The 27,612-nt window shown below is 40.8% G+C and overlaps 1 protein-coding gene across 7 annotated transcripts in view; it reads right to left on the reverse strand.

Annotated features, from left to right (window-relative positions):
• Positions 1-27,612, reverse strand: part of HMCN1 (hemicentin 1) — a 252,628-nt gene that overhangs the window by 30,978 nt on the left and 194,038 nt on the right. For all 7 annotated transcript variants that reach the window (XM_068953529.1, XM_068953530.1, XM_068953525.1 and 4 more), the window contains 26 exons: positions 25,661-25,811; positions 24,682-24,885; positions 23,257-23,370; positions 22,122-22,309; positions 21,187-21,283; positions 18,269-18,430; positions 17,054-17,167; positions 16,714-16,916; positions 16,401-16,482; positions 16,153-16,284; positions 15,777-15,926; positions 14,242-14,401; positions 13,111-13,235; positions 11,371-11,554; positions 11,085-11,182; positions 10,401-10,679; positions 9,610-9,803; positions 8,330-8,411; positions 7,399-7,535; positions 4,157-4,298; positions 2,972-3,116; positions 2,228-2,355; positions 1,451-1,607; positions 1,153-1,274; positions 785-949; positions 460-567 (listed from right to left, as the gene is read on the reverse strand). In XM_068953529.1, the coding sequence (XP_068809630.1) occupies positions 460-567; positions 785-949; positions 1,153-1,274; positions 1,451-1,607; positions 2,228-2,355; positions 2,972-3,116; positions 4,157-4,298; positions 7,399-7,535; positions 8,330-8,411; positions 9,610-9,803; positions 10,401-10,679; positions 11,085-11,182; positions 11,371-11,554; positions 13,111-13,235; positions 14,242-14,401; positions 15,777-15,926; positions 16,153-16,284; positions 16,401-16,482; positions 16,714-16,916; positions 17,054-17,167; positions 18,269-18,430; positions 21,187-21,283; positions 22,122-22,309; positions 23,257-23,370; positions 24,682-24,885; positions 25,661-25,811 (3,823 nt within the window). The remainder of the gene's footprint in view (positions 1-459; positions 568-784; positions 950-1,152; positions 1,275-1,450; positions 1,608-2,227; positions 2,356-2,971; positions 3,117-4,156; positions 4,299-7,398; positions 7,536-8,329; positions 8,412-9,609; positions 9,804-10,400; positions 10,680-11,084; positions 11,183-11,370; positions 11,555-13,110; positions 13,236-14,241; positions 14,402-15,776; positions 15,927-16,152; positions 16,285-16,400; positions 16,483-16,713; positions 16,917-17,053; positions 17,168-18,268; positions 18,431-21,186; positions 21,284-22,121; positions 22,310-23,256; positions 23,371-24,681; positions 24,886-25,660; positions 25,812-27,612) is intronic.

The raw sequence follows: 27,612 nt of genomic DNA on the forward strand, positions 1-27,612 counted from the left end.
AAGAGAAGATACTAAAATTGCGTAACCTGAGAGTGCGAGAAGGTTAAACTAGCAAGAGCTGGATTCTGCTGGCCTTACGAAGAACTCAGTGGGATTGCTCTCACACGTAACAAACATGCTCAGTGCAGGTACGGGTACAGAATATGGCTGTCCATACTTCATGTAGTTTGCCATCACAGATACAAACTTAACTTAATGAAAAGAAAGCAAAGAAAAACCTTAAGAAAAAAAATAGGACAGCATTTACTGGACGGCTGTATCCAACACATCAGAGTTGTAATAATGCAGAGTAGTGACTGGCTTTGTGAATAACCAGTGCATCCACAAGACAATTCACCTGAGCAAGCTACTACTCGTGATGGTCCAGTCTGGCCTCAGGACAACGCTGCAGCATATGCCTGTGCTAAATGGGCAAGGCCTACTGGCAGGCTGTATTTTCCAGTCGGCTTCCCATCTTACCCTGAACATGAAGGGTAACATGTCTGTGGGCAGAACCAGCTGCGTTCCGGGCTACACAGGTGTACCGTCCCGCATGGGCTAACTGAGCGGCAGGTATTTCAACAGCACCTACAGTAGACAGAGAGTTCATTACAACCTATAGCAGTATCCTCTTTTCAAAGAAAAACTCTCCTATAACATACCTCTTAAAAGGACTATACATTTCTTCTAAAAAATGTGAGAGGTGGTTCTTGGGGCACTTATATTTATTTTTTTTAATTCTAGATATGCACAACGACCTTCTTTCACTGATCTTCCGTGGCTAAGCTCCAATCACGCACAGTACCTGAAGAGAGAATTCTGTAGCCATCTCCTCTGGGAAGCAACTTCATGCCGTTTTTGGCCCAATGAACTGAGGGAACAGGAATCCCTGAAGCCGTGCAGGAAATTACCACCGGAGAAAGTTTTGTTACCAAAAGATCTGTGGCTTCATCTGCTATGGACGGGGGCACTAAAGAAAGAAGATTAGAGGTGAAGTTGCTTGCCAACTTTCATTTTACACATTCTTAGAAATAACTTGCTATCTGACTGGGGAAGAGCAGAGACTTAAGGGTATTGGTATCATAAAAGCATCATTAAAAAAATCTCTCTCAACACGGAAATGCCTCAAAGAAATTATGGGTTATACACATGTAAAAGCAATGTCCCCTCTACCTTGAACAGTGAGCTCAACTGCTCTTTGATCTTCTCCTGCGTCATTTGATACAGAGCACTCATAGACAGCAGTGTCATCCACAGTGGGAGAAATGATTACTAAGGAACCTGAAGACAGAAGTCTGAACGAAGAAAAGAGAAGAAAGCAGAGCCATTGGAATACTTCTCTTCTCCTCAGGTAATCCAATCACTGAATTTATCGCCATACGAGATTAGATTAAATATGGCTAGATTTCTGAAGTGCCACAATTAATCCCTGAAAACTGTAAACCCACGATGAAAAGAGAACATCTCTCACCTGTACATACTCTGGTTCTGGTCAACATGAAGCAGATGCCCATTCTTTGTCCAGCTAATCGCTGGTCTGGGAATTCCAGTGGTTTCACAAGGCAAAGTGGTCTGCACATTTACAGTAACTGTAATATTAGTATGTCCAGGAGCAATAGTTGGAGGAACTAGAGGGCAAACAAAGTCTAATTATTCAGAATGATTATAAACACATGCACACAAACACCTCAGATCTATATACACCGTACCTCATATCTATACACACAGAGCTGAACTGTTTGGAAACATTCACTTGACTTTTATAAATAAAGAGTAACGTGACGTGAACAAACTTACTGAACATGTAGCATGGAACGTGCCAATACTTTTAATCCAGCTGTCACACACACAACAGATAACAAGGAAAAAATATTTGCTTTCCATGAACATGTGGCTTGTATGCCTAAGACTGTAAATGTCTCTCTTTTTTTTTTTTTTTTTTTTTAATTAAACAACAATGGAAAAGGGGCTAAGCTTAAAACTGATTTTGAGCAATGTGACCAACAGGAATCAGCTAGAATTTAAGCACCGAATTTATCTGATCGCCTGCTCCATAAAGGGTTGTCTTGATAAGAAACTTAAGACTCTGGTCAGTCCGGAGAGCTTTGTCAACTTGAGAGAACTCCTTTCTGTGGTCCAGACTCCTCATAAATAAGATCAGCTTTCATGATACCGTCCAAATGAGAAAAATTATATAACTGAATTACACTTTAGACTTACTTGGACATGCTAAAACTAAAATATTTACCAAGGACCTGCAGATCAATTCGCTTGCGTTCAGTGCCAGCTGTATTGGTTGCCATACACATATATCTTCCTGTGTCAGTCACAAGCGCTGAGTGGATGTGTAGAGATCCATCCTCTAATATTGAATATCTGAAACAAAGCCATGGATTTTTCCTCCCTCCCCAATAAAGAGAATCACAGACTACTGTGATAGCGTGGAAGAAACAGATGACTCAGAGCGCACAAGGAATGACGTAAACACGGGGCGTCGTAACTTGGCCCCATACGGTTTTCCCATTTGATTGTATTACACTTACAGTGACTCTCTTCCTTTTTCACAAGGTAAACTCAAGTACCTTTTGATGTGCAAGAAATTGCTTAGTTTCATCCCAAAGCTCCATACATTTCAAAAAACGTAAAGATCCTTCACTTTCGAAATGCAAAGATCTTTCACTGTTGAAAATCTTCAGTATCAGAAGAGGAATCATTACATTTAGGTTGTCAAAGGAGGTTTTTTTGGTTTTTTAACAATAAAAGGGAGAAACTTTTGGCACTGCTACTTTTCTGTAAAATAACTTCTTTAAACTACAGTTTCTACCACAGCATGTTCTACGTTTGGGCCCATTTGAGAGTGTAGTACAAACATTAGGTCTGATCTGTGAAAATAAAACTAATTTGCAAATCCAAGATGATCGACTAAACTTTCTTTAATTAATACGTTCTTAAAAAGCACTGAAGAATATTTATTCTGACTATTGGACAATACCTGCTGTTGTTTCCGGAAAAAATAGCTCCATCCTTCCTCCATGTAACTCTTGGGGTTGGGACTCCTTCTGCAACACACTCCAGCAGAGCAGAAGCATTTATATGCACAACAGTTGTCTGAGGACTACTTCGGATTGTAGGAGCAACTGTAAAGGTAAAATCCCAGATGATACATGAACAAAACTTTATGCTGCACTGATTGAAACCAGACACACAAAAACAGTCACAATAACAGGTATGGGGATGATTGCAACAATATTGGCATCACACACAAACAAGTTCCTTACCATTTTGCGTAGTACACAATATTTGCCATGATGCAGTAGGGAACGAAAAACAAAGTTTGTCTGAGGTCACTATAAAGATGCCCTTTGCAACTTATTGCAAAGATTATCACATAGCTGAAACAGCAGAAAATGTTGGCGTATTTAGTTCAGCAAAACAAGGATCTGAGCTGATACCCTTGTTCTCCAATTAAATTAAGGAGGAAAAATAATTTTTTAAGTGAAAGGACAGTCACGGGGGAGAAGGGGTGAACCAAGTACACGTGCCTGGGTTGCGAGCAGCATAGAAATAGGAAGAAAGTTTCTCACCATCATCATCATAATGTCATAATAGAACAGTTTCTCATCAGAAATAAGTTTGAAATGAAATTTCGGAAGTCCAAAAATGCCTACGATAGTATAGCACAGCTATCAAGACACATAAGACCCTCCGGGCCCCTATGTTCCTACTGTCTCCTGCTTATAGGTGCAGAGACCGAGCCACAGCTTTCAAGTAACTTGCAAACCTGGCAGCCAAGCCAGGATGAACCCAGATCTCCTAAGACGCCAGCCAAATGCTCTACGAATTTGTCGCTATGTGTCCAAGAGCATTTCCCAGTCCTGGATCTGGGTGTTCATTCCTGACTCCAAATGAGGATGAAGCCTGGATGCACAGTGTCCTCCCTTAGAAGGGAGCACAGACAGCCAGAGAGGGAGCCACTGCGAGTCCCCAACAGGTCCTCCGGTGTGGGGGTCAGCTGTGGACGGGAATGGTGGAACGCATGAGGAAATACACCTGGTCCTACAGCTTAAACATAGCCTAAGTGGCCCACACTTGGCTACGAAGGGACTAGTAAACACCTTCTTGCCACTTGGACTGCACGCCAAGATTAACATACTCAAGAACACATCCATGATTTTACCGTGTACTGTCAGTATGAACTCTCTGGTCATCTGTCCTGCAATATTCCTTGCCACACAGGTGTAGCTTGCTGTATCACTGAGGTCAGCGTTATTGATCTGCAGGTATCGCCCATTGGATAGGATTCGAACTCGAGGAGTTCCCTGCAGAGAGAGACAGAGAGAGTTTGACAGATTTAATTTTACCATCGCTCTCTATGTAAACAGAGCGCCTTCTTTTGTTGCAGGCAGCATACCAGAGAGAAATAAGGGACCGAGTTTATTATTGGCTTAACTTTGTTTACACCGGTGAAGATAACGGGATGAACAACACCTAATTACCTCTCTCTGACTATTTCATTTGAATTTTAGGCAAATTATTGTTGCTTATTTGTTCCACCTCGAAACCCCTCCTGGGACTTTTGCCCGAGTAAGAAGGCTTTTTTGATTACCTAGCCAAAGGGCTTCAGAGTTTTTACAGAACGGGGCAACTAGCAGTACAGGATGGATTTACTTTTCCAAATCCACGCACAGTACAGGCAGAAGAAATACCAGTTTCTCTACACAGTTCTTCAAACGTTACACTTTGACCAGGAGGCATCCAGCATGAAGAGACTGCTGGAGTTTAGCCTAAGTTTACTAGCCAGCATTTCTGCATGTGATGAGGATATCACTCTCTTCAGCTCTACAATGATTCTACAACACCTGATAATTAGCCACTAGAATGAAAATGAAAGCTGGTATTCTCATCTAGTCTTTCGGCTAGAGGATCTGAGGAGAGCAATTACAATAGATACTTGAAGCTCCTCCAGTTCCGCACTTTTCTGTGCTTGCACCCAGGTGCTCTGGTCTCACACAAAGCACCAGCTGAGCAAGCCTACGGCTGCAGAATCAGCAGCAGTGCTGGAGCCTCACAGGTGACATTTCTAAATCAACGAAAAGAGCAAGGACTACGACTGCCAAAGCTGCTACAGACCAGACCTTCCTACCGGTCTGCTTCCAGATAATGTTGGTGCACAATCACATCATTAAAAACACAGAGACCGAGAGTAAACCTTGACATCTTGCACAGTGGAAGACAACAAAACCAGGAGGAAAGACACTCTCCTCTATAACGCCGTTTCAAAAAGTAGTGATGCTCTAAATTGAAATAAAGTTGCAATCAGAAAGCCTGACTTCCAGTCCTCTCTCATCACTGTGGGACCTCAATTTTTCCAAGATAAGGAGAATCACATGCCACAGAGCCGTGGCATGCCCAAGGAGAGCTCTTTTCCAACTGCTTAATATTAGTAAGTCATTATATTTCTTTGAGGTTTAGAAAGCAACCACACATTCAGTAGGGTACTAATGTTTTCCTGACATCTGTAGTATGCTTTTGTATAAGCTAAGCTGAAGAACAGAAACGACGGAAAGGGATAAAATAAACCCAAGTCTGCTACTTAACGTTCACATGATAAATTAAGAGGCCTGTGTCTGGATGAAATTTATAACTTAAATTTAGTGTCTGAGGAGAGCTAACTCAAGATATTGAGCTTCCCTACTTTGTTATAAATCAAAAGGCAGGAGATTTACCAGACTGCCCAACCAACATGTCTCAGACCTCACATGCAGAGATGAATTCCTGAAGCAACAGGAGAACTAACAAAAACAAAAGTTAATCCACCAGCGCTTGGCTAAATATCTGTGACTATTATTGTGTTCTTCTATTGCTTCCTTCTCTTCTGGCAAATAACTTCTAAGAGCGGTTTCTTCTTTTCACAGTTTATTTTAGTTAAGAGTGTTCAGAAAAAGCAAAAATTTCAAGTACTAGTTAAAATGCAAGCGCTGCAAGGAAGACAGAGCCCAAAAACATCCACAAACCTAACTTCCAAACTTTGTTCAAACTTGTTTTTATAAAGCATCATTATCCAATTAAAGATGCAAAAATTGAAGTGAAACGAGCACTCAAGTCTCATGCCAGGAATGAAGAGCCTTCAGGGAAACAGTATTTCTCTTACGGTTGTTTCTAGCCATCTTCTTCTACTTCGTTCAAGGTAACGCTCCCTAGCGGCACTTAGTCTCAATAAGACAATCTCTCACAACATTCTTACTCTTTCCCCACTGATGCTTCATGCTTCCAAACTTACAGAAAAGACACTAGTCTGAGGGATGAGACGCTGTAAGTAAGGCAAAGAAGCAGAACCTTTTGAGAAAGACTTAGGACAGTAGAACACGGGAAATTTCATTAGCAGCTGTTATTTTAGTATACTTTTCTGCTTACTCATAAGCACTAATAAGAAGTGAAAGTGGAACTGGTCTCAAGATAGTGCCCATTTCTCATGTGACCACCCCGTATCTTTGCTAACAAGATCCTTGTCAGCACCATTACGACCAACAAGTTGAAATTACCCGAACCAAAACAGCCTGACTCTAGAACTATCTTCCAGGGAAGCATTTGAGATGTTTGCGTAAAACAGGTAATCTGCACTCAGCATAAACAAATTACAGTTAAATTTTGGAGGAAGACTAGAGAATCGACTACAATCACAGAAGAGACAATTCATAAGCCGAATCTGTTTCCTCTTTATTCACAAGGATCAAAATGGGGAAGAATTATTGACTGATTAAGTTCAATTAATAACTGAACTTAAATAGGTCAATTGAAAAGCACCTGGCTACTGACTGAAAAATATGAGTGATCCTAAGGAGAGGATGAGCAATAAAAAGCCTTCCTGTTGGAACTACTCTCCTCTTGTTGATTTCCTCTCAAGCCGGCAAGCATTTGATGCCTTACATGACACTACACGGGATTCTGAGTGAAGAAGATAACATCTGATACAAGCTGTGGTAGTTAGCGATCCGGTTACTTCTTCTCAATGTAAAGAATTTAAATTCCTTTCTAAATGCTACTAGAATATGAAGATGCATAATATACCCAAAGGAAACATAGAGTGTAGTCTTTTCTCAGCTACCTTTCCTGGGAAGCCATTCAGGAGTATACCGAAGGCTTCTAGGATTGTTCGGAGGATCCAGAAGGAGCAAGGGATCCCCCTAAAGGAAAAAAGAACAAGTAACAGTGGGATGGCCACTTCACATGCCTGCTAGCTTCAGGTACTCATTTAGGACTAACTGTATTTGTACTGGGGCTACTCAGCTTCTCTTGAAATCAAGGGACCATAACTCGACTGCACTGAAGGGGCAAGTGAGCAGAGTAAGAAACCTCAAGCACTACGTGTAAAAAAATAAAGGGAGCAACAGACTAGTACAAGTAATGTAGCCGCTATACCTCTAGAAGTTCTCCATCTTTAAGCCATGAGATTGTCGGAGGTGGCACAGCATCTGACTTGCATTCCAGTATAACTTGTCCGTTCTGCAACACGGTGAGGTCCTGAGGACCGCTGGTACCAGCAATGTTAGGAGGAACTGTTGCAAAAATTAAGAAATACAATAAACACCACACATATGACCTACCACTAAAACCATGCTCCGAAAAACTCAATTTTATTTCTCAAGATGCAAAATAAACACAGAGCCACAGAGCCTATCAAGCAGTTTTATTTTGCAATGCCTACGTTAACTATATCACCTTTGTTTAACTGATGAACCTGGTTTTTAAGTCACACACTGGCAACCACTCTGCCAGATATTAACCCGAAGTCCATTCTCAGTGAGGATACCAGCATTTAAGCCAGATGGAGTAGAGATGGCAGAAGTTCCCCGATCTCTTCATCAAGAAATCTGGGAACTATAGTTTTCAAGAATCCTGATGCTTATTGTAGAATTGCAGAAGTCCTGTTTACACTTCCTTCTCTGTCATTTCACTGCATTTCTAGAGTTCCTGGCTTTTTCTTCTGAACAACTAAGAAAATTATAGATATCAGTATACTTCCTTTTTCAATAACCACAATAAACTCAGTCCAAATGAAAAAGAGGAAGTATGCTTGTATCTATAACTTAGTTATCCAAAAATGTAACACTTGAAATTATAAGAGAAAGCAGTTACATCAGTTGAGACTTTCCCTTTTAATTGTCTGTCGTGTTCCAAACAGTTACCTATACACAGAAATGTTAACTATGTTCACACAGTATAATATCACTTTCTGAAAGCACAATGTTTCATATTTGATAATATGCAACTGCTTAAATGAAAAAGCTGATACGTACCTCAGCAGCTTACAGTATCAAGGAACTATATTTTTTCCCGAAATCAGGCTTACCATGGACTCTTACTAAATATTCCTTATCAGCATCTCCTGCAGGGCTAGATGCCAAACACGTGTATCTTCCTGTGTCCTCCACCTAGAAACACCCAAACAGCTTCAGGAGAAATTTCAGGATATGGGAACAATTCAGAAAAACAGTGAAATACAGTACTGGCAGCAATATTTAGCAGGCAGCAATGAGACAACAGGCAAGGAACGCCTGAAAAGAAACAACAGCAAATCTTGTAAACTCGTCCGTTTTACCAGGTAGGATTGTAAAGAGGTGGCTTGCAAGCTGCAGAACCCCAAAAAATCTCTCTGGAAAAGGTGCCTCCAGCAAGAATCCCTTCTCTTTCTGCTTTTTGCAATAGGTTATCAACGAATACAGAACTGACCACGGGTGTCAGTCTATGCAAGGGTCAGTTACGGGTACACTAGGGAATTTTTTTTCTGCATGCATATTCAGTAATATCTTTATACCTCCTCCTTCCTGTAAACCTTTCAACGTAAATATAAGGCATCTTTGCTTACAAAAAAAACCCAGCAGCAATCAGGCTGCTTGCCCTGTCCCTAAGCCCTGTCCCACTTGTGTTTGGTGAGCTTCACTGGCTGACTGTAGGTGATACAGCTTTAGTCTGTTGGTGCAGGTTTATGAAAGTTACTTTGCCTAGGACTCTTTCATAGCCTGAACTGATCTAAAACTTTCTGTATCACCTTCAAGTACTTCTTTCTTTTCCTAATTTGCACACAGATGAAAACAAAATACATGCAGTTTTTCTCTGCAATCTATGACCTATACAGGTGAGAAGCAAACAAATATTGGGAAGACTGGAGGTAAAAGAAAGATTAAGGAGGAAATATAACATATTAAAGAAGAAAAGCAGGAGACAGTAACATGAGTCAAAAAGGCAGGAAACGAACGATACGTGCATAGAATAAATAAATAAATAAAACCGGAAAGGGACACAAGTCCCTAGCATTGATTGTTCTCCCAGGTGTCAAGAAGCACCTCCAAAAAAAAAAAAAAAATTACAGTACTCTGAAATGTACTCGAGCTAAGGGACAGAAGAAGTTGAAGTACTTCGTCACCTCTTAACTCACGGTAGCACTGTTTGCTCTGCAGGGGAAACTCCAAGGCAAGACTTGAAAAACATATTCATCAATCGCAAATGCAGGCGGATAATTTTAGGGAAGCTTGTTAGGACATCTCACGGGACAGCCCTAATAGCAGGCAGTTTTACAGACTCCTCTAGGGCTGTTTTCAAACGGAGCGTATTTTGAAGCAAACGGTTTACCTGAGCGCTGGTTAGTCGAAGCACTTCTCCTCTTAGGACATGAACATTATCATTCTGCAGAAGCGGGCGCCCATCCTTCATCCAGGAGATTGTGGGGATCGGTATGCCAGTGGAGACACAAAGCAGTTCCAGGGGGTTGTTAACAACCACAGACAGCTCTTCTACTCGATCAGAACCATCGATATGAGGCGGCTCTACGGAAGGAAAACCATTCCAGTTCGTTATTGACTCAAATAGCCTATAAAACCTGATGCACAGCCTCGCGCTTAGAGCTTGCAGAGCTAGTCTGCATTAGTATTATTTCTGGCTGTGTCATGAATCCACTGAGCATCTCATGTAATTTCCCTCTGCCTCTGTCCAGTAATTTCTGTATCTTGTGAGTTTAAATTAGTAATTAGAAAATGCTCTCGTAATTCTGGGTTAAAGATATTACATATACCAGTGAAGATTTTTATTAGCCCTTAAGACGTTTTAACTTCAGCTATGTCAGTTCACATAGCTGATTATCAACCTGTCAAGCTGATTTTCTACTAACCAAAGCTATCTGTTTAAACCAAGTTACTCCCTAAATTAGTTTACTGTTAATTAGTCCATTTATGTACTTCTAAGATCTTGGAGAAAACTATAGATAATATATTACGCATTCACTCATCTTTAGGTAACTTCCATATCCTTATTTCTCTCATTTATCAAAGAAAATCTTTCTTAAAAATACTTCTTACCCCTAGAAATTTTAAAATTGCTGTCTTGGGTAGATACTTATGCTCGGAAACTGAAAGATCAACACTTACCTAGCACTTTTAGAGAAAAGTGCTTGCTGATATCCCCAGCTTCATTTGATGCTACACAGGTGTATTTGCCTGTGTCACCAGTATCTGCTTTTACAAAATGAAGAACCATTCCTTGGTTTCTTGAAGTCACGTGAGCTCCAAGGCTTAAAGGATGTCCGTTTTTAAACCATGACATAGTTGGGGTGGGAATGCCATCAGTAAAACACTGCATTGAAGCTGGATTGCCTTTTACTGTAGTCACATCCTCTGTTCCTCCTGCATTATCCAGACTTGGTGGCACTGCAGAGAAACAAAGACCTGATTAATACAAAGTACACCCAGAAGTTAACAGTTCCTACAAAACAGAAGGAATGCAGCTATCCTTTTGCATTTCCTCACCTCATTACACTTATGTTTAATAGGTGTGTTGAAATTCAACTGGAAATTATACGTTGTTACTCAGCCTAACAAATCTGTGGCATGTTATGGGTGCCAACTCAAGCAGGACTCTTTCAGGGTTAAGACGCTTTCCATATGAAAATTTTTTTTAGAAAAGTGAACGTTTTCCTCAAGATTATCTACATAAGACGTACTTGTGAACGTCTGCAACTTTGTGTTGGCGAGAAAGAAAACTGAAGATTATGTTAAGAAATTAATCAAGTAATATCATTGACTCTTTGCATACAGCATTTCAGAGAAACTTACCAAAAACTTGAAGATTGTAACGTTTGTTGTCCACTCCAGCTCTGTTAGAGGCTACACAAGTGTACACACCAACATCAGATACCTGCGCTCTGGCAATTCTAAAGTTAAAAAAAAAAAAATCATTTTAACATTTTAACCAAGCTGTAAATGGAACATATTGTTATGCCTTTAACATGGCATGGTTTGGACCAATTTTTATTCTTGTTTTCAACAATGTTAGCAGAGTTCTGTTGGCAGAGCAGAAGAGAACAGGTAACTCATCTAGTTAAAATAACTGAAAACCAACCTGAGAATTTGTCCACCTGACAGCAACCTGATTTGGGAGGAGATAGAAAGAGGAAGTCCATTCTTTAGCCAGTTTATCTGTGGGGGTGGGATTCCAGTAGCAGTACATTCAATATTTATGGAGGTGTCCAAAAGGGCAGCGAGGTCCTCTGGTTCATCTTTATTACTGGCTATTGTTGGTGGAACTACATTGCGTAAACGTTAAAAAGGGACATATTAAACAAGATAGTGACCCGAACCAAGGCAAAAATCCAGCACCTAACGCCCCACAGGCAATTCAATAAGAAGCTGCCCAGTTTTTGCAAACTGTCATGACCTCTAGCAGTAACATTGAGCGCTAATTAATATCTATTTACATACGTAAAATCAGGTGCACAGCAGAATGGCGATCCTCTTTTTCATTTGTTTATTTATGGTTGCGTTGTGCTTTTTACAAAAGCACAAGCTTCCTTAGGAAGCTACTAAGCATGCTAAGGGAGGCAAAGGTTTGAGACACTGCAGGGCAAGGCAAGCAAGGGGGAGGCTCGGAGCGTGAAGTTCACTGGAAGCAGCAGCAAGCGGTCAAGCTTCAGAGGGGAGGGGACGAACCTTGGGGACCAGAGGGCACTTGGCAGATTTTGTCAAGTTACCTACTTAAACAAGCCTAAGGTGACAGCTGGGATCATGCAAGAGGAAAGTATGTTAATCTCTAACTCTATATGCTGACTCAGTTTTTCAACTGAGAAAACTTCAAAGTGGCTGCTTAAGTATTCTGACTGAATATTCTTCACAAAACCTCTTCTGTCTGTCTTTTTGTTTGGTTTTATATTTTAGTTTGAAAGCCTTTTGGTCTCGAGAGCAAGAAAGGCCTAGGCGCGTGCATCTCCAAGCTCTGGCTGACGTAGGATCCTATCACTCACCATGACAGTTGCACAGATAAGACCACTTAAGTAGTTATAGCTTGGACCACAACCAATAATTCAAACTGCTCAAAACAGTCTCTCCGCAGACGTGAAGTGCCAAAAAGATCTTATTATTCAGTATTATCTTTATTTATTCTATCAAAGGTCTTGTTACTCTACTCACCCTAATATTCCAACTCTCCATCTCCCAGCGTACACCTAGGACAGCCACTTACGCCTCTGTGAAATACTCTTCATTCTTTCACACTATTCATAGTATTTCATAAACCCACCTTTCACAAACTAGACTGTCCCCACTCTACAGCGGTAAAGAACCACCATGCTCACTGTCTTCTGCATGTCATTTTTTGGAAGAGAACAATCCCATCCAAAATTTTATTTATTTATGCATTTATTTTAAACCCCAATAAACTATTTCTTGGTCAGGGGTGGGATCCCGTTAGGAATTAGTTCCCTACATCTTACCCCAGTTTTAGGTGATGTACTTTGATTGGAATTAATGGAGATAAACAATATAACAAAGGAGCAGTATCACAGTAGCCCCAGGTGTATCTTCCTCTACAAGCAGTATCACCACAAGTAGAACTCCTCTGTTATGAATTATACCAAAGAAACTAATTTCTGTTTATCCCAAAACAGATTTAATAGCTATTTCAATCGTTTTGCATTGACAGAACATCCTGTGTAACATACTGTGATATCTACAGTACGTGAAATTGGAAACACATGCACGCAGTATTGCGCTGAAGAGAGGCATTCATTTCTTGGTCCTCTCTGGGGAGCACTCACCAAGATAGGATTATGGGCAAGATCTCAGTTTCACATCTGCAAAAACTCACCATATACATTCAAGTTGAAAATTCGGTCTTCCTCTCCTGCAGGATTAGTAGCCACACAAGTGTATTTTCCTGTATCAGAAGTGAGAGCTCTGAAAATGTTTAATGTGCTGCCATCTGGAGTTACTCTACAAGGAAGGTCATAAAATACAGTGAGTTTGTTTACATAGTCCTATGACCCGGCAAATAAACAGCCAGTTTTGTACATTTAATTCAACTACCTCTATCCTCTTGGGAAATCTGGCTAGGAAACCACTCTTCTCTGCAAAATATTATTATCAGGGATAGCCTCGGAAGTTTTTCCTAGAGATGTCCTGTTTTAGCTTGCATTAGGTTTCAGTTCCAGCCGCACTACATACTGCATCAACCTCTACACTAGCCCAAAGTATAAACCGGCACTTTCAGCTTTTCCCTCAGTACCTCAGATCTCCTGGATCAAAGCCAAAAAGCGGTATTTTGAGTAGAGGGCACAGCCACGGCCGATTCTCTTTGGAGGGAAGAAGGCAGGGAGGCCTGCCTGCCGGTGTCTGCGTACAGTGGTGGGACACGAGGGCCAGGCATTTCGAGCCCTGCATGCCAGGCTGGAGGGGAAGCCGAGGAAATGAAAGAGCATTCATTCATCCATCTTCCCCTTCTGGGAAATGTCTAGGCATGTAATGGCAGCTGCATTTTCCTTGACTGCTAGGTGGCATGCTCCATTGTGTATGCCTTCTCTATGGTCCGTCCCCCCACTCGGCAACTGAGGAACAAGGGTAAGGGTGAAGTGCCTGGGAAAAGGCTTTTTAATGATCCACGGTACACTCAAACCTAGATGCTAGAAAATCACCCTGAAATCTTGACTCTCTGAATTAAAGCCAGACACGTACAAATTGGACAGATGAAACATCCCACAAATATTTTAAATGTTACTAGACTTCCTTTGTGTTACGATGACATTCCATACGTTTTAAACAGTACCTGGAGAGCAGAAAATCAAAGTAGCAATGAAACGTGCTAGAATCACACAAGCTAAAGAGGGAGAGGGTGTCCTAACGTGGCTAACCTAAGCCTGTTCAGGCCCACAGTGACATAACTCCTCTCTACGCTTTAAATTATATAAGGAGAGAATGTAATGCTTGCTTAATCTCTGCTTGCCTTATTCTTTGTAATTCATCACTGGCAACTGTTTTCCCATCTTTAAGCCATTGCAGAAGGGGCACGGGCACTCCACTGGTATCGCAGACAAGCTGGACGCTTTCTCCCAGGAGGACGCTGACCTCACTAGGCATTTCTGAGCCAGCAATATTAGGAGGAACTGGGAATGTAAGATGGAGGGAAGAGGAGATTCATCAGCAAGAGACATTGTACTAACACAAGTACGAAGTACTAAAGTTTATTGTAATTTCTCTACACAAATCAAGTCGAGAAAGCACATGATTAATATTCTTTCTAGAAAGGTTTCTGCAAAGATAAATTCAAAAGCCATTTTAATCGTTCCTTAAAACTAATTTACAAAATTACAAGAAATATCTGTATTTGTCATTATATTTAACATCTATAGCTATCTGCTCAAACAGCAACACGTACAATAGCATTATGATAACATCCCAATTCACTAAAGCAATTAACTGCCTGTTTAACTTTGAGCACACGCGTAGTAAGCATTAGAGCAAATCAGTCAAATGTTCTGTCGCATCAAGACCATCATATTCCTGCTAACAGCCACACATCTACTATGTCCCATCCAGTGGTCATCTTTAAGCCGTTCTCTTAAAGAACATGGATGATATATAGTCATGCTACCTGTCAAGCTAATCTATCCCACAAATAAGTTTTGGGCAATTTCAGTCTAATTTCATCAAACAGGCAGCTTAATCAAGGATGTTCAGTTCCTAAAGTTGGGGGAAACCGGCAGTCAGGGACACACATACAAAATAACACCCCCAAAGACTGCTGTGATTAAGCAGATATTAGTTCTGTTTGGCCAATTATCGCACATGTACCCACCAGCGCCCACAGCTCATAGCTCAGGATGCCTCTTCCTGAACGCGTTAACTGCTGGTGCGGGAGGGGACCGCGGCAGAAAGCTGGAGATGCTATGCCATAGGTGGCTGATTCGACGTGGGAAGAACTAGCGCAATTAATGGGGCCGAGATCATTGGCAACCCAGGAAAGCAAAGACAGCTGCAGCGTTAAGGGTACAGTGCAGGGAGGCAGGAGACAATTCCAGCGTTCCTCATTTGAGGAAAAAAAAAAAAAAAAAAGTTTTTGCATAAGAAAATCTTGCCAGTACTTCTTTGCTATCCTCTTTTATGTGTAAGGGCAAAAAAGGTACCAAGTATCACTTCTTCTGAAACCGTGTATGCTGTTCTACTTCTGATATCTTACAGCAACCCACGTGGCTTCAGGTTCATCAGGCAGAAGAATGGGATCAGCAACAAACAAACAGAATTCCCTGTTTTCAAACTGTGGTACAGTTAGATGTTCAGGACACTTTTTAATGCAAATTTCAGACTACTGATATAATATTCTAACCCTTTTTTTCCACCACTGCTTGCAAATGACAGAATCAGTGGTCCAAATTTTCCACTTTTCTACCTCTTTGTATTATCTCAGTGTCTCTAGCGCACATACAGTGTCATATTCAACAGTTACTAACCAATTCTGCTCACTGCACTCACATACTGTACCTTGAATGGAAAGGATATAACTTTTCCGAGCTTTTCCTTCTATATTTGAGGCAACACACGTGTAGGTCCCACTGTCTAGAAGCTGAGAGCGGGCAATCTGAAGCTTGCTTCCACCAGATAAAATATGCACTTCAAGAGAATCAGAGTTTTCTGAAAACATGCAGTAAAGGATCATTTCAAACTAGGCCAAAGAGAGCAAATACAACTTGTGAAAACTTTTCATCAAAACTTCAAAGCAAAACAAAACTATCGGTGAATATAAGGGTCTATTTAAGAAACAGATGAAGAAGAAACAAAGAATAGACTAAGAATAGCACAGTTGTACCCCCCAAAGGGGCAGAAAAGAGTAGAAAAGAGTGAATCAGGAGACTGTTACCTATTGGTTTTCCATTCTTAAGCCATGTTAACGTTGGTGGAGGAATTCCAGTAGCATCACACACAAAGGTAACAGGATTACTGAGAGTTTCATTGACCCGCTCTTGTTCAGGGCCTTCTATATTTGGTGGCACTATAAATTGAATGGAAACAATATGAAAAGTTTGGTTACCGAATACTTTTGGAAGCGTATTTTGAACTATCCACTGTATTACAATAATTGCTGTAGATAACGCAGCATACGCTCACCGTAAACATTAAGATGGAAATTTTTATCATCGCGCCCTGCAATATTTATGGCTTTGCACGCATATTGGCCAGTGTCAGAAACCTGGAATCAAAAACAAGAAAACCTTATGTTAGTCTTATTTTAATGCTACAGTGTAGTGATATTAAAAGCCTTTGTGACTAGAATTCAACTCTAAGTCCTTTTTACAGGACGAAAGGCCTCCTGCAAACGTATTGCCTATTGACACCGAGTGGAACACACCAATAAAGGGCAAAATGATGGCTTAACAGTAGTGGCGTAGTGCAGAGGCAGCATGCTACAAGTCTCGCCTACCTCAGCCCTTTTGATTTGTAACGTTTGCCCATCTGCTAAGATCTCCACGTTTGCAGACTCTGAAATTATGCGCCTGTTCTTGTACCATGTGATGACTGGTGGTGGGATAGCATTGGATTCACACTCCAATATCACCGGCGTGCCCACTCTCACGTTCATCGCTGTCACCGACGTTCCACTACGGTCTTTGATGCTTGGAGGGACTGAAGAACAAGCTGAGAGTTATTTCTGCCTTTGTTTTGTCAGAGGGGGAAAAACAACCTAAGGAAAAATATAAAATACTGCATTTTCACAGCACTAGATATTATTTCAGAAAATAGTAAAAAACAAACAAACAAACCAAGGACAGTTAGGAAACTCTTCTTCTGACTTTCCCCAGCTTGGTTTCTGGCAATACAAGTATATTCACCATCATCTGATAGTTTGGCTCGGGGAATCTGCAGAGTTCGAGCGCCTAAAGTAAAGAGAAAAGACTTCAGATTTATCCTGTGATTGTTACACCAATCTCAAAAGTTATTTTGCAACTGCAGTTCCAATAGACTGAGCGTAGGCACTACACTAACCTCATGTTCAAAAAAGCACTGCACTGCCAACGGTTATTAGGGCTTATTAATCCTTCTAAAAAATACCAGAGAACTAAAATTTTACAGTAAATGTAATTGGTGCTGTTGATCACAAATTTGGACCACTCAAACTCCTCTTTGAGCTGTTTATTTTACAGCTGCTAACCTCTCTCTGCTAACATAACTATGCTCTCTCCACCTACCTCTGTCGTTATCCCACTCTTTATTCAGTAGTCTCACCTGTCTCCATCCGTGAAACTACTCTCTGTGGCTACATTGCTACTTTCCATTGATGTCTCTACTGCCACATTAAGCAATTTCTATGTCTGCTCTTTAGCCTACATTGTAAATGCAGCCCCTCACCACCTATTACCAGCAGGACAGGAGCGAGAGCCGCAGCAAGGGACGTGCACTAGAAACCCAGGGCTGAGGATCAGCAGGAGGAGTAGAAATGACGCAGACGCTCCTGGACGTTATTGACTGAGCACCTCAGAATGGGTGAAAAGACCTCAGAATACACAGATTTCTACCTCAGAGTCTGAAAATTTACTACGAGTTAATCTAATTCCCCATTGGAGTCAATGGTAGGGTTGTTATTTTTTGCCATCTAAATAAATTGAATTTATCTTAATCTCCATCTCAACTTCTGATCATTCCTTTGAAAGGTGAGTCAAAGTGAATCAGCTGCAATCAATACCTATATTAGAGCACCTCTGTTATGTGACTTGCTCTCTAGTCTATCCCACACAAAAAGTTTTATTTCATTTGCAGTCTGAGCTAGTTTCCTTTTAAAGCGAAATCACACAGCAGCCAAGATATTATTAAATGTTTTAAAAACACAGTAGGCCAAGTGTCTTACTGATGTAACTCTACTCAGTGGATGTAGAGTGATACTGAGAATATACTGGCTGCATAAACGGCTGTCACCCTTATCAGGGCAAAATAGACAGAGGTCAAGTCCAAGGGCTGTAGAAACAGCAGAGATTCCTCACCAGGCACAATAAAAGTGTTAGTGTTCAAGCTGATAGGTTTTCCATTCTTGAGCCAGCTGAGATCAGGAGGTGGAAAGCCAGTGACCTCACAAGTCAGAGAGACAAAGTTATTCACCACCACAGTCAAATTCTCAGGATTAGTACCAACAACACTTGGAGGAACTGCAGGAAGAAACACATAAATAGTATCTATCAAAACGTCAGCAACCAATAGTCCACAAGATCCTGATTTACTAAAAGTTGAATTGCTGAGTTATGCCAAAGGACTAAGTTGAAAACACCTTTCACGTCCTATGAACTGACCTCTGCTTTCAGGATGTATCTGGAAATGTGACTGAAGCCAGTCCAGCTGTCATCCCTTTTCCTCACAAAAACTTCAACAACTTCGCCTGCAGTCCTTCCCTGATTGGGATTTGGGAAGGCTAACTAACCTATAAGAGATCCTGTAACTCCTGACTAATGTATTACTAATTACAAAACAACGTACACCCAAGGTCATTTGCTGTGTAAGACAAGACAGACTAAATTTACCTTGTCAGCATAAATAGGAGAGTATATCATTTCCTGCTGATGCTCTGTACTGTTTCTGTTCTTTCTTATATAGTCTATTTTTTCATTATAGAGAGCCACAAACGATTCCTTCTGATCTAGTGCAGAGATCTTTTGTTAACCAGACAAACTTGTTGTGTAATGTTGAGCTAAGCAGTTTAAAATTCTGGCACGAGCGCATCGCTCTAAGGGTGTATTTTTAAGCTCACAAGTCTCAGTATTTCTAAAGACAAGAATATTTTAACATTTGACCTTTCTACAATTACTATTTAAAACAAAATAACTATAAATCTCTTCCTTTTAATAAATCTCAAGCCTTAGTTTCCATGTTTTCACAGCGTGGATATATACAACTTTCAAGAGGAAAGCAAAGGCATGTTCTTGGCTCCACTGGGTGGAAAAACCTTTCCAAAGAACACATGGAATCCTCTTCTTCAAGGAATGAAATCTTAAAATATTTTGGATCGTATCCGCCAGAAATACTCCAGCTGCTTTCCGTCACTTGAATGACACAGAGCAGTCATTAAGCCAAGTTTATGGCTCCTCTGTGGCACTGCAGAAACAAAGAGGAGTCAATGTAAAGGGGTGACTTTAAGCCATGTTTTTCAGCTTGGAATAACTGGGGGCTACTTCCCCTGATACAAATGAGAGTAAAATGGCTCACTAGAATACATGGAGAATTTGGGTGACATTTACAGTTATTTACTTTTAGTTACTTTTAGTTACTTTCCCACAGCTGTGATTACTGGCAGTGCAAGACAGGGGGAAATTAAATATATAGGGCCAAATCTGAGCTACCTATTAATGAATTTTGCTTAAACTATTTCCGTGGTATATTTTCAAATAATGCACGTGCACTTCCACTGCATGTGCATAACACTCACAAACGCACCGCATTTTGCCTAGCTATGCAATTTAGGTACACAAATGTGTTCGTACATGGATACGGATACAGTAATGGGTTTAATTTTAGCATTCAGTATGAAAACTACCTATTTAGCCATACTGTATATTAAGGCTACAGACTGAGTTTTTAAAATTGGATGCTTACTTTCCCTGTTTTAGAAGGCTTTATTTCAGTTTATTATTCACCTGTAAGAATGTATTTTTCAACTTTTTAAAGAGCATATCCTTTCACATTGTATTTAAATTTATGAAAGCAGTTATATTAGAAACATACAGGAATGCTAAAAAATAATCTTTTTTTTTGACATTGACAAAACAAAGATCATGCTGCTTAGTGATAATGCATTTTCATCAGTGCTACAGCCTGGCTGGCCCTTTCCTGAACATCTATAATCTAACTCTTCAAATGAAACTGCATTTAAAGATTAATAGCCCTAAATAAATGATGATGTTAGGCTAGAGTTTGAAGCTTCCTACAGATGTTTATTTTAAAATAATACTATTAGACTGTGGTCACTATAAACAAATATTTTAAAGTCAGGAAGTTCAGATTAAAACACAAACGTCAAGGAAAGCAAAACATTTTGATTTAAAAACAAAACTCAAACATCGGGAACTCCAGATAGACGCCACTGAAAGGAGAACAGAACTTCTCAGAGAGTGACTCCAGGGCAAATTCTCCCCATGACAACAGTATTCGTTGGCTCTCTAATCATATCGCTGAGTGGAGAAAAACACTATAAATTTGTTTCGTGTTGCATGTCTGTATGAGAACAATATCTCTTTCTACTCTATGTAATAACCTAAACCATCAAATCTCTCAGATTCTGCAACTACATTCAAGCAAGAGAGAGAAGACAGCACCTCTGTCTAGTATGCAATGCAGAACATCAGCTAGTTAATAGGGACGTGGGAAATGGGGGAAAAGGACACCGAAGGACACCGACCATATGCAGAAGACCCTGATACAAGTCTCCGAAGGCCACTGTTAAGAGTGGATAATGAGGTAGCTGCTGTTACTCCCTGGTAGGTTTGAAAAGGAGTATTCTGCGGGAGTAATGCTTATTCAGTCCAGAACTGAAAGCTGGGTGGTGGGATGAACAGCGGGCAGAGAGAGAAGGGGAAGTTAGGGTTAACTCTGAAACGTTAACTAGACGCACCCTGAATTTCTGAAGCTTTCAGGAGAGGTTTGGAAAGGTGGTAGGCAGATTTTTTTTTTTTTTAAAATAATGGAAAACGTTGAAATTTATTGATTGTGCTTAGATTTGTGAAGCCAAACGCCGATACTATTTCATATATGATATTTGATTTCTATTATGTCAGAATGCCCATTACACCCAATAAGATGATTTGCACGCATAAAGCAATATATGTGATTAAGTACTACACCTAAAATGAGCACATTCAAACCAAACCAACATTTGAAAGTAAACGATCAGCAAATTAGGTATTGAGACACTCACCATGAACATTCAGGTTAAAATATTTCTTGGCACTTCCAGCTACATTTTCCACAATACAGACATACCTGCCGGTATCTGTTATCTGGGAATTCAAAATCTAAGGAAAAGAAACAAGATTGTCGTAGAGCTAATATACAAGACAGCTTAAAGTGAAAGCATCAGGTTTGGGAGTTTCCAGGGTTTTTTTGTTTTGTTTGGGGTTTTTTTTTTTTTGCCCTACTGTAGGATAAATTGCAGCATTATGAAGAAACCAAGCTGAGAAACTTCTCCTGATGTTATTCCTTTCAAAACCTGTGCGTTGTAGACCTCCAGAAAAGTCAATGTAGTATCCATCATACTAAGCAAAATTCAAAATTAGTAACATAACAACTATTCCCAAAATACTTGAAATGAAAATCTTAATGTTCTATATGTCTTTTGTATTTTATTGCATTCCCAACTCATGGTGCAAGAACAGATGGAACTAAGCTCAGTGCTCTGTTTTAATAATTTCATCTGATTTCATCTATCGATCGAAGTGAGTGGGGTTTTCTTCTTCAGAACAGACTTATTTTCTAGAGAAAGTAAATTCTGCATCAATTAAATACTGTTAAGAAAACTCAAATAAAACTGACAGCAATAGGTTGTTCTACACAATAATCTTTCTGTTTGCAACGTTATTTTAAACCAAACGATTTCACCGACGCAGTTCACAGCACGACCCCACAAACAGTTGAGTCAGCACAACTGAGGAAACAGCACAGGAGTGGGAATAAGCGGCTAAAGGGCAGGGACAAGGGAACAAGGAACAGACACTCCTCAGGCTGACAGCACCTCCAAGAAAAAAAACAAAACAGAAGTACAGAATTGCACACTCAGCAAATCTAAACAAATGTGATTTTATGGGTGGTTTGTGTGCCTGTGATGCTAACAATCAGTTATTCACTTGGCACTACCTGTAACCTTCTTCCATTGGACAAAAGCGTGTGTTTGTCATCTTCTGCTAGTAGGTGGCCATCCTTCTGCCAGGTAATACTGGGAGCAGGGCTGCCATTTGCCACACAGTCCATCACTGCACTCTTGTTCACGAGCACAGTCACTTCTTCAGGCAGGTCACCCTCAGCTCCACTGATGGACGGTGGAACTACAAAACAGCAAAATATCAGAAGAATACTGTGACTTAGTATTGCTCCATGGTACTTTTTAAGATGCAAGAGCAGCAAAACCGCCACAAACTATGGGTCTGAAAAATGAAGTGGTGAAATCTTCAATGAATACAGGGAAAGATAATAAAATCCCAAGGAGGTTCAACTGGAACAAGTGAGTATACCTCAAGGGACCGAAGCAGAGCTATGTTTATTCATACCAGCCGTAAGAAAGAAGAGGGGAAAACTAATTTTCCAGTTAGTCTGTCATGTTCTTTGCTGCCAGAACAAAGGAGGATTTCCAAGGCAGCCCCTCTTCCTCACAATAAATCACCACTTTCCACAGCAGATATAGGAACAGAAGTAGAGATATACGCATATCCCAAGGCAAAACCCGTAAGTACACCAGCAGATAATGTAAGCAGCACATGAAAGCTTTCTGTGCTATGTTTATCAATGGGTCACACAAAGCACGGACCCTGCAGGCATTCAATGGTTGATCTAAACCATCAATTCACTTGAGACTTGGGTTGTTTGTCAGATACTGTAGGACATCATGACCAAAGAAAAAGGAGAAGAAAAAGTCTTGCACGAGTTAGAATTTTGAACTGGAAACTGGACTGGGAACAAGTGATGCCAAGAAAAAAAGAGGACTTCTACATACACTTTTCTTTATGGTGAATTGGGATGGGATAACGCCACTGAGTTCCTGTAAAATAATCTTATAAATAGAACTAACATCATCAACACCATTTTCATGCAATTCTGGGTATTTCTGCAAAACTCTAGTACCCTACGTAAATACACTCATTTCATAGCTTACAAATACACAGAATCTATAAACTTCAGAAGTTAAATAAATCTGGAATATAATGCTTCATTAATTTTTGCAGAATCGTTTTTATTTTTCTCCATTACGAATGAAAAGGAAAGCAGGAACGCTCACAGAGCACGCGGACGTCGTAATGAATGGAATCTTCTCCAGCTTCATTTACGGCCACACACGTGTATCTCCCAGCATCTTCAGCCTGCGCCCGTGGAATCTGCAAGACTCTGCCTCCTGGAAGGACAATGCGTTCAAGCTTTAAATCTAAAATCAAGCCGTTGCCAGCACTTTCACCCCACATTGCACTGGAGATCTGAGCAAGCAAATTTATGAATGGTCAGCATTTGTTCTGAATTATAAGTAACTAAAGATTATTTTTATTTCCTAGTTACTTTCGACTGGCAGATACTTGGAATTCAGCAATGTTCGTAACGAAAGATTAGGAAAGAATAATTACTTCCATGGGAAGGAATACCTGTTCTTCAGTAATACGCAGCCACACGCTCTTCTTCAATTGAAAAGAGAAATATTTCTCAGCAAGGGCATAGAGAACTGACTAATCAGCAAAAGGAAATAAAACCACAAAATATTCTGGTAGAACTGTACTGAACTGAAAAAATTCACTTCTAAAGCTTATAGGTCCATACTATTTCTATTTATTTTTCACTCTCTTCCTAATTTAAAGGATAGCCCCTTAAAGAGCTTCAGAAGGGGAGCATATATTAGGAATACATTTTGGGGGTGGCTCTCATTGGTCTCCCAACAGATGAGTGGCAGGGAGACAAAAATCTGTCGCCCCCACCACTGCCCTTTGATCCGTACCCCTCTGCAGAGAGGTCACCCAAAGCTATCCTCCGTGCAGAAAGCCCTCCAGATTTGTACTTGCAAGAGTTTATAAGCACCTCTCTTGCTGTCCCTCAGGAGGTTAAGAAGGAGGTCACGGCCAAGGGGTAACCTTTCCGAACAAGGCTCAGGACCTAGATGTAAGCTCATATGGAAGCCTACGAGGTGCTGAAGATGACTGTACAGTCCTTCAGCCAAAATCCCTTCGGAAGAAGACAGAGTTGTGCATAGCCCCTGCACAGCAGCGGCTAAAGGCCATCGCAGAGCCATGCATATGAATGATGTGCTTGTTTTCAAGCTTTCACCAGATTTTTTCCACTGTAATGTTTACATGCCTCAATCCCTGGATAAAGAGGCTTTTCCACTCCAATTATGATTTTGTCAAGGCAACACGTTAATACAGAAAGAAATCAAGAACACATCAGAGAGAAAACATCCGTGTTGCATTTTATTTTTCAGCACAGCATAGGAAAGTTAAACGCTCACATTCCCACCATTTTAGGAACTAAATTTTAAAATGAAAAAAGGAAACAGTTTGCTTAAGTCTGAGCACTGGGGAGAAACATTTCCAGTCAAGAAAAAAAAAAACGGCCTGAGAACATCCATCCAGTGTTTTCAACAAGAAAAGCTTGTTATTAATTTCAAAATTCTAGTACTAATGCAGTTTCTTAAGGGCATGGAATGACATATTTAAATACTCACCTGGTAATATTAGTACTTTATCACTAGAGCTCAGCGGATAGCCATCTTTATACCACGTGAGAACAGGAGGAGGAACAGCATTGGTCTCACAGTACAGAGAAAGGGGATTGTTGATAATCACATCTTTATTTTCTCCACCTCTTCCTGCGTCTACCATGTTGCCAGCTTCCCATTCCCTGTAACGCTTTTGGAAACTAGGAGGAACTGTGATGAAGGACGGAAAAAAAAAAATTAGAATTGCACAGTGGAGAAAACTAGTTTTAAAGTCAAGAAATAAAAAAAGATAATGTAATTGTTAAACTGCATTAAGAGCAAGTTGTATACTAAATTAACCCCCAAACGTAGACTAGCCAGGTAGATTCTCATTTCTCTTCCTCAGAAAGAACAACCAACCAACCCGTTCAATATTTTCTGGAGACTAATAAATAACAAAGTGAGAAGATCTGCTAACGAAACACAGAGGGCATTGATCAACACTATTTATTTAAATACTAAACTGTCCGGCTACGATCAAGTTTTAGTTGTCTACATTTTCCAAACTGACTAATGGTTGTCTTCTCGTATTTACAGACAGGGTGTAGGCCAACAGGATGCTCATGTCTGGGGCATCTAGGTACTACTCAATACAGATAAGAAACATGATGTCTTAGTTTAAGCTAACTCTAAACCTTTTTTTTTTTTTTTTTTAATAAAATTGAGAGGAAGATCAGAGCTAAAAGTCATTCCATTGACTTCAGAAACGTTGCATGTATCACATGAGAATGAAAACAATCAGACGCTGTCGTTCATGAACATATGGAACATGTAATAAACGTCACACAGAATATTTTACACCGCAAAACACAGAAGTATTGGATTAGATCAAGCAGACTTGGTCTAAACGATACAAAATTATAAACAATTCCAACACCCCAGCGCATTAGAAAACGAGGCTGAGATTACCAGAAAATAAGAATTTTGTAAACTGAACTCTGTTTACCTTGGATATTTACATCAAATTCCATTTCATCCTCTCCAGCAACGTTAGATGCCAGACAAGTAAAACGACCAGTATCTGCTACCTGAGCCTCCTTAATCTGCAGAGTACGACCACTGGCTTGGATAAGGACATGATCATCTGGTTTAAGAGGCTGTAATGTAATTTTACATGTACGTTAATACTATGCAAAACCGATACTAGAATTAGCTGTGTTTGTGGAAGTAAAATGACATCACCTCTCTCCTGGTCAAATTCAGATTGCTTCAAAATCCCTAAGTACACCAGGAGTAAGAACATACTCTTATTTTTCTTTTAGTATTCCCTCTGCTGCGCTAACAGCAGATCACCTTTCCATTATTGTTAACTCTGCTAGCAAGGCCCACTTTCAATCTATGCAAAGAAAGCAATTGCCTAGGACACCGCATTACTGAAGCTGACCACACAGGACATGGTCCTAAACCAGTTATCCCTGGGATGGCAGTTTTGGCCACGGGTGGCGCAAGGGAAGCAAAACTTTCGTTCTCCTGACAGGAGCAAGCCCAGCTGTCTATCTGTCTCTCCTCTCCCTCAGCCCAAAAGCTCTTCCTCCTGGAGTAACCCTGATCAAGCCCCAAGCCCTTAGTCCAAGAGAGAGTTTTCTTTTAATCACTGTTTTGACCTTTCTGATCTTGGTAGCTGGTGTCCTACGGAGGATTTAAATCCTAAAGGATGTAAATGTAGTTTTAAATCACACCTAACCCCATCTGTAAGCTTCTGCTGAAAGGAGCAGTGCCATCTCCATCACGCAGGGACTCTGATAATATCCGATTCAATTGCTAACCTTACCGGCCAAGTAGCTGCACTGATGGAAAACCTACACACGTAAAACTATCAGTCTTCTATCAGCTGAAAAAAACCACACCTAACTCAGCCACACGACCATTAGATCCGCTGCCCAGCAAGGACAGGGTGGGAACACAAAACTGATGCGGAGGGAAGGATGACTCCTTTCAGCAGCCATCCAGAGATACACAGATTAGACGTTCCTGTGCCCGAGAGTTACATCACACATGACAGCGGACACCACAGTCACGCAGTCTGTATCTCTCAGTAGTGAAAAAGAAACACATTAGGGAGTCAGCACTCAACGCCTGGCCTGCAGGGGAACAATTAAGTCAGTCCACAGATAGGCCTGAAAGCCATTTTCCCAGGAGCAACATAAGAAACACACAGACAGTGCATACACCGTCTCTCCGACACCAAGCCTCTGCCCGCTTGGTAAATCTAGGAAGAGCTGGTTCAGCTCCACAGGTGCGGCAGTCTGCCACGTGATACGTGACAGAGGTACCCTGCCAAGAACAGCTAAAAGGAGAGATGGTATGCTTTCCTTTCGTGCAGGAGAGTTGTACCTTCTCTTTTTTATTTACAGCCACCCTCCAACAGAGTGCACAACAATAAGATTCTGTGGCATCACGTGTCAAAACTGCTTATCCTGCAGCCTGATATTCCTGCAAAGACTGTGTGTGGCAGGCACCACACCAAATTTCCCCTTTGCAGAGGATCCAGATGCCTTTGTGGCTTTGTGAGCTCTGCCAGCCAACTTCTGCAAGGGCAGCACAAGAGCAACCAAGCACGGGGCCATTCTGCAACAGGGCTTTTGGGGAATCTACACAAAAGGCAAAGCAGCATGTGGTAATGCCCTGGGGTGCTACTTCTAGGCAGAGCCCTCCCACTTAAACAAACACACCAGCGTTGGGTCCGCGAAACTTCAGCACTCATGACTCAGTTGTACTGCCACGCACCCCCAAAAACCCAAGGGTGTCAATTTGCAGAGGTGTGGCCAACAGCAAATTTCCTAAGACGTAAGACATTGAGAGGGGAGATCCTGCCAGCGGGACTGTGAGAAGATGACTTCCTACCGACTTCAGCAGTGCGAGTGAGCCTGTCACACCATGTAAACGTTCCTTAATAGT

This window comes from Struthio camelus, chromosome 8 (genome assembly GCF_040807025.1).
Source record: "Struthio camelus isolate bStrCam1 chromosome 8, bStrCam1.hap1, whole genome shotgun sequence".
Classification (NCBI taxonomy): Eukaryota; Metazoa; Chordata; class Aves; order Struthioniformes; family Struthionidae; genus Struthio; species Struthio camelus.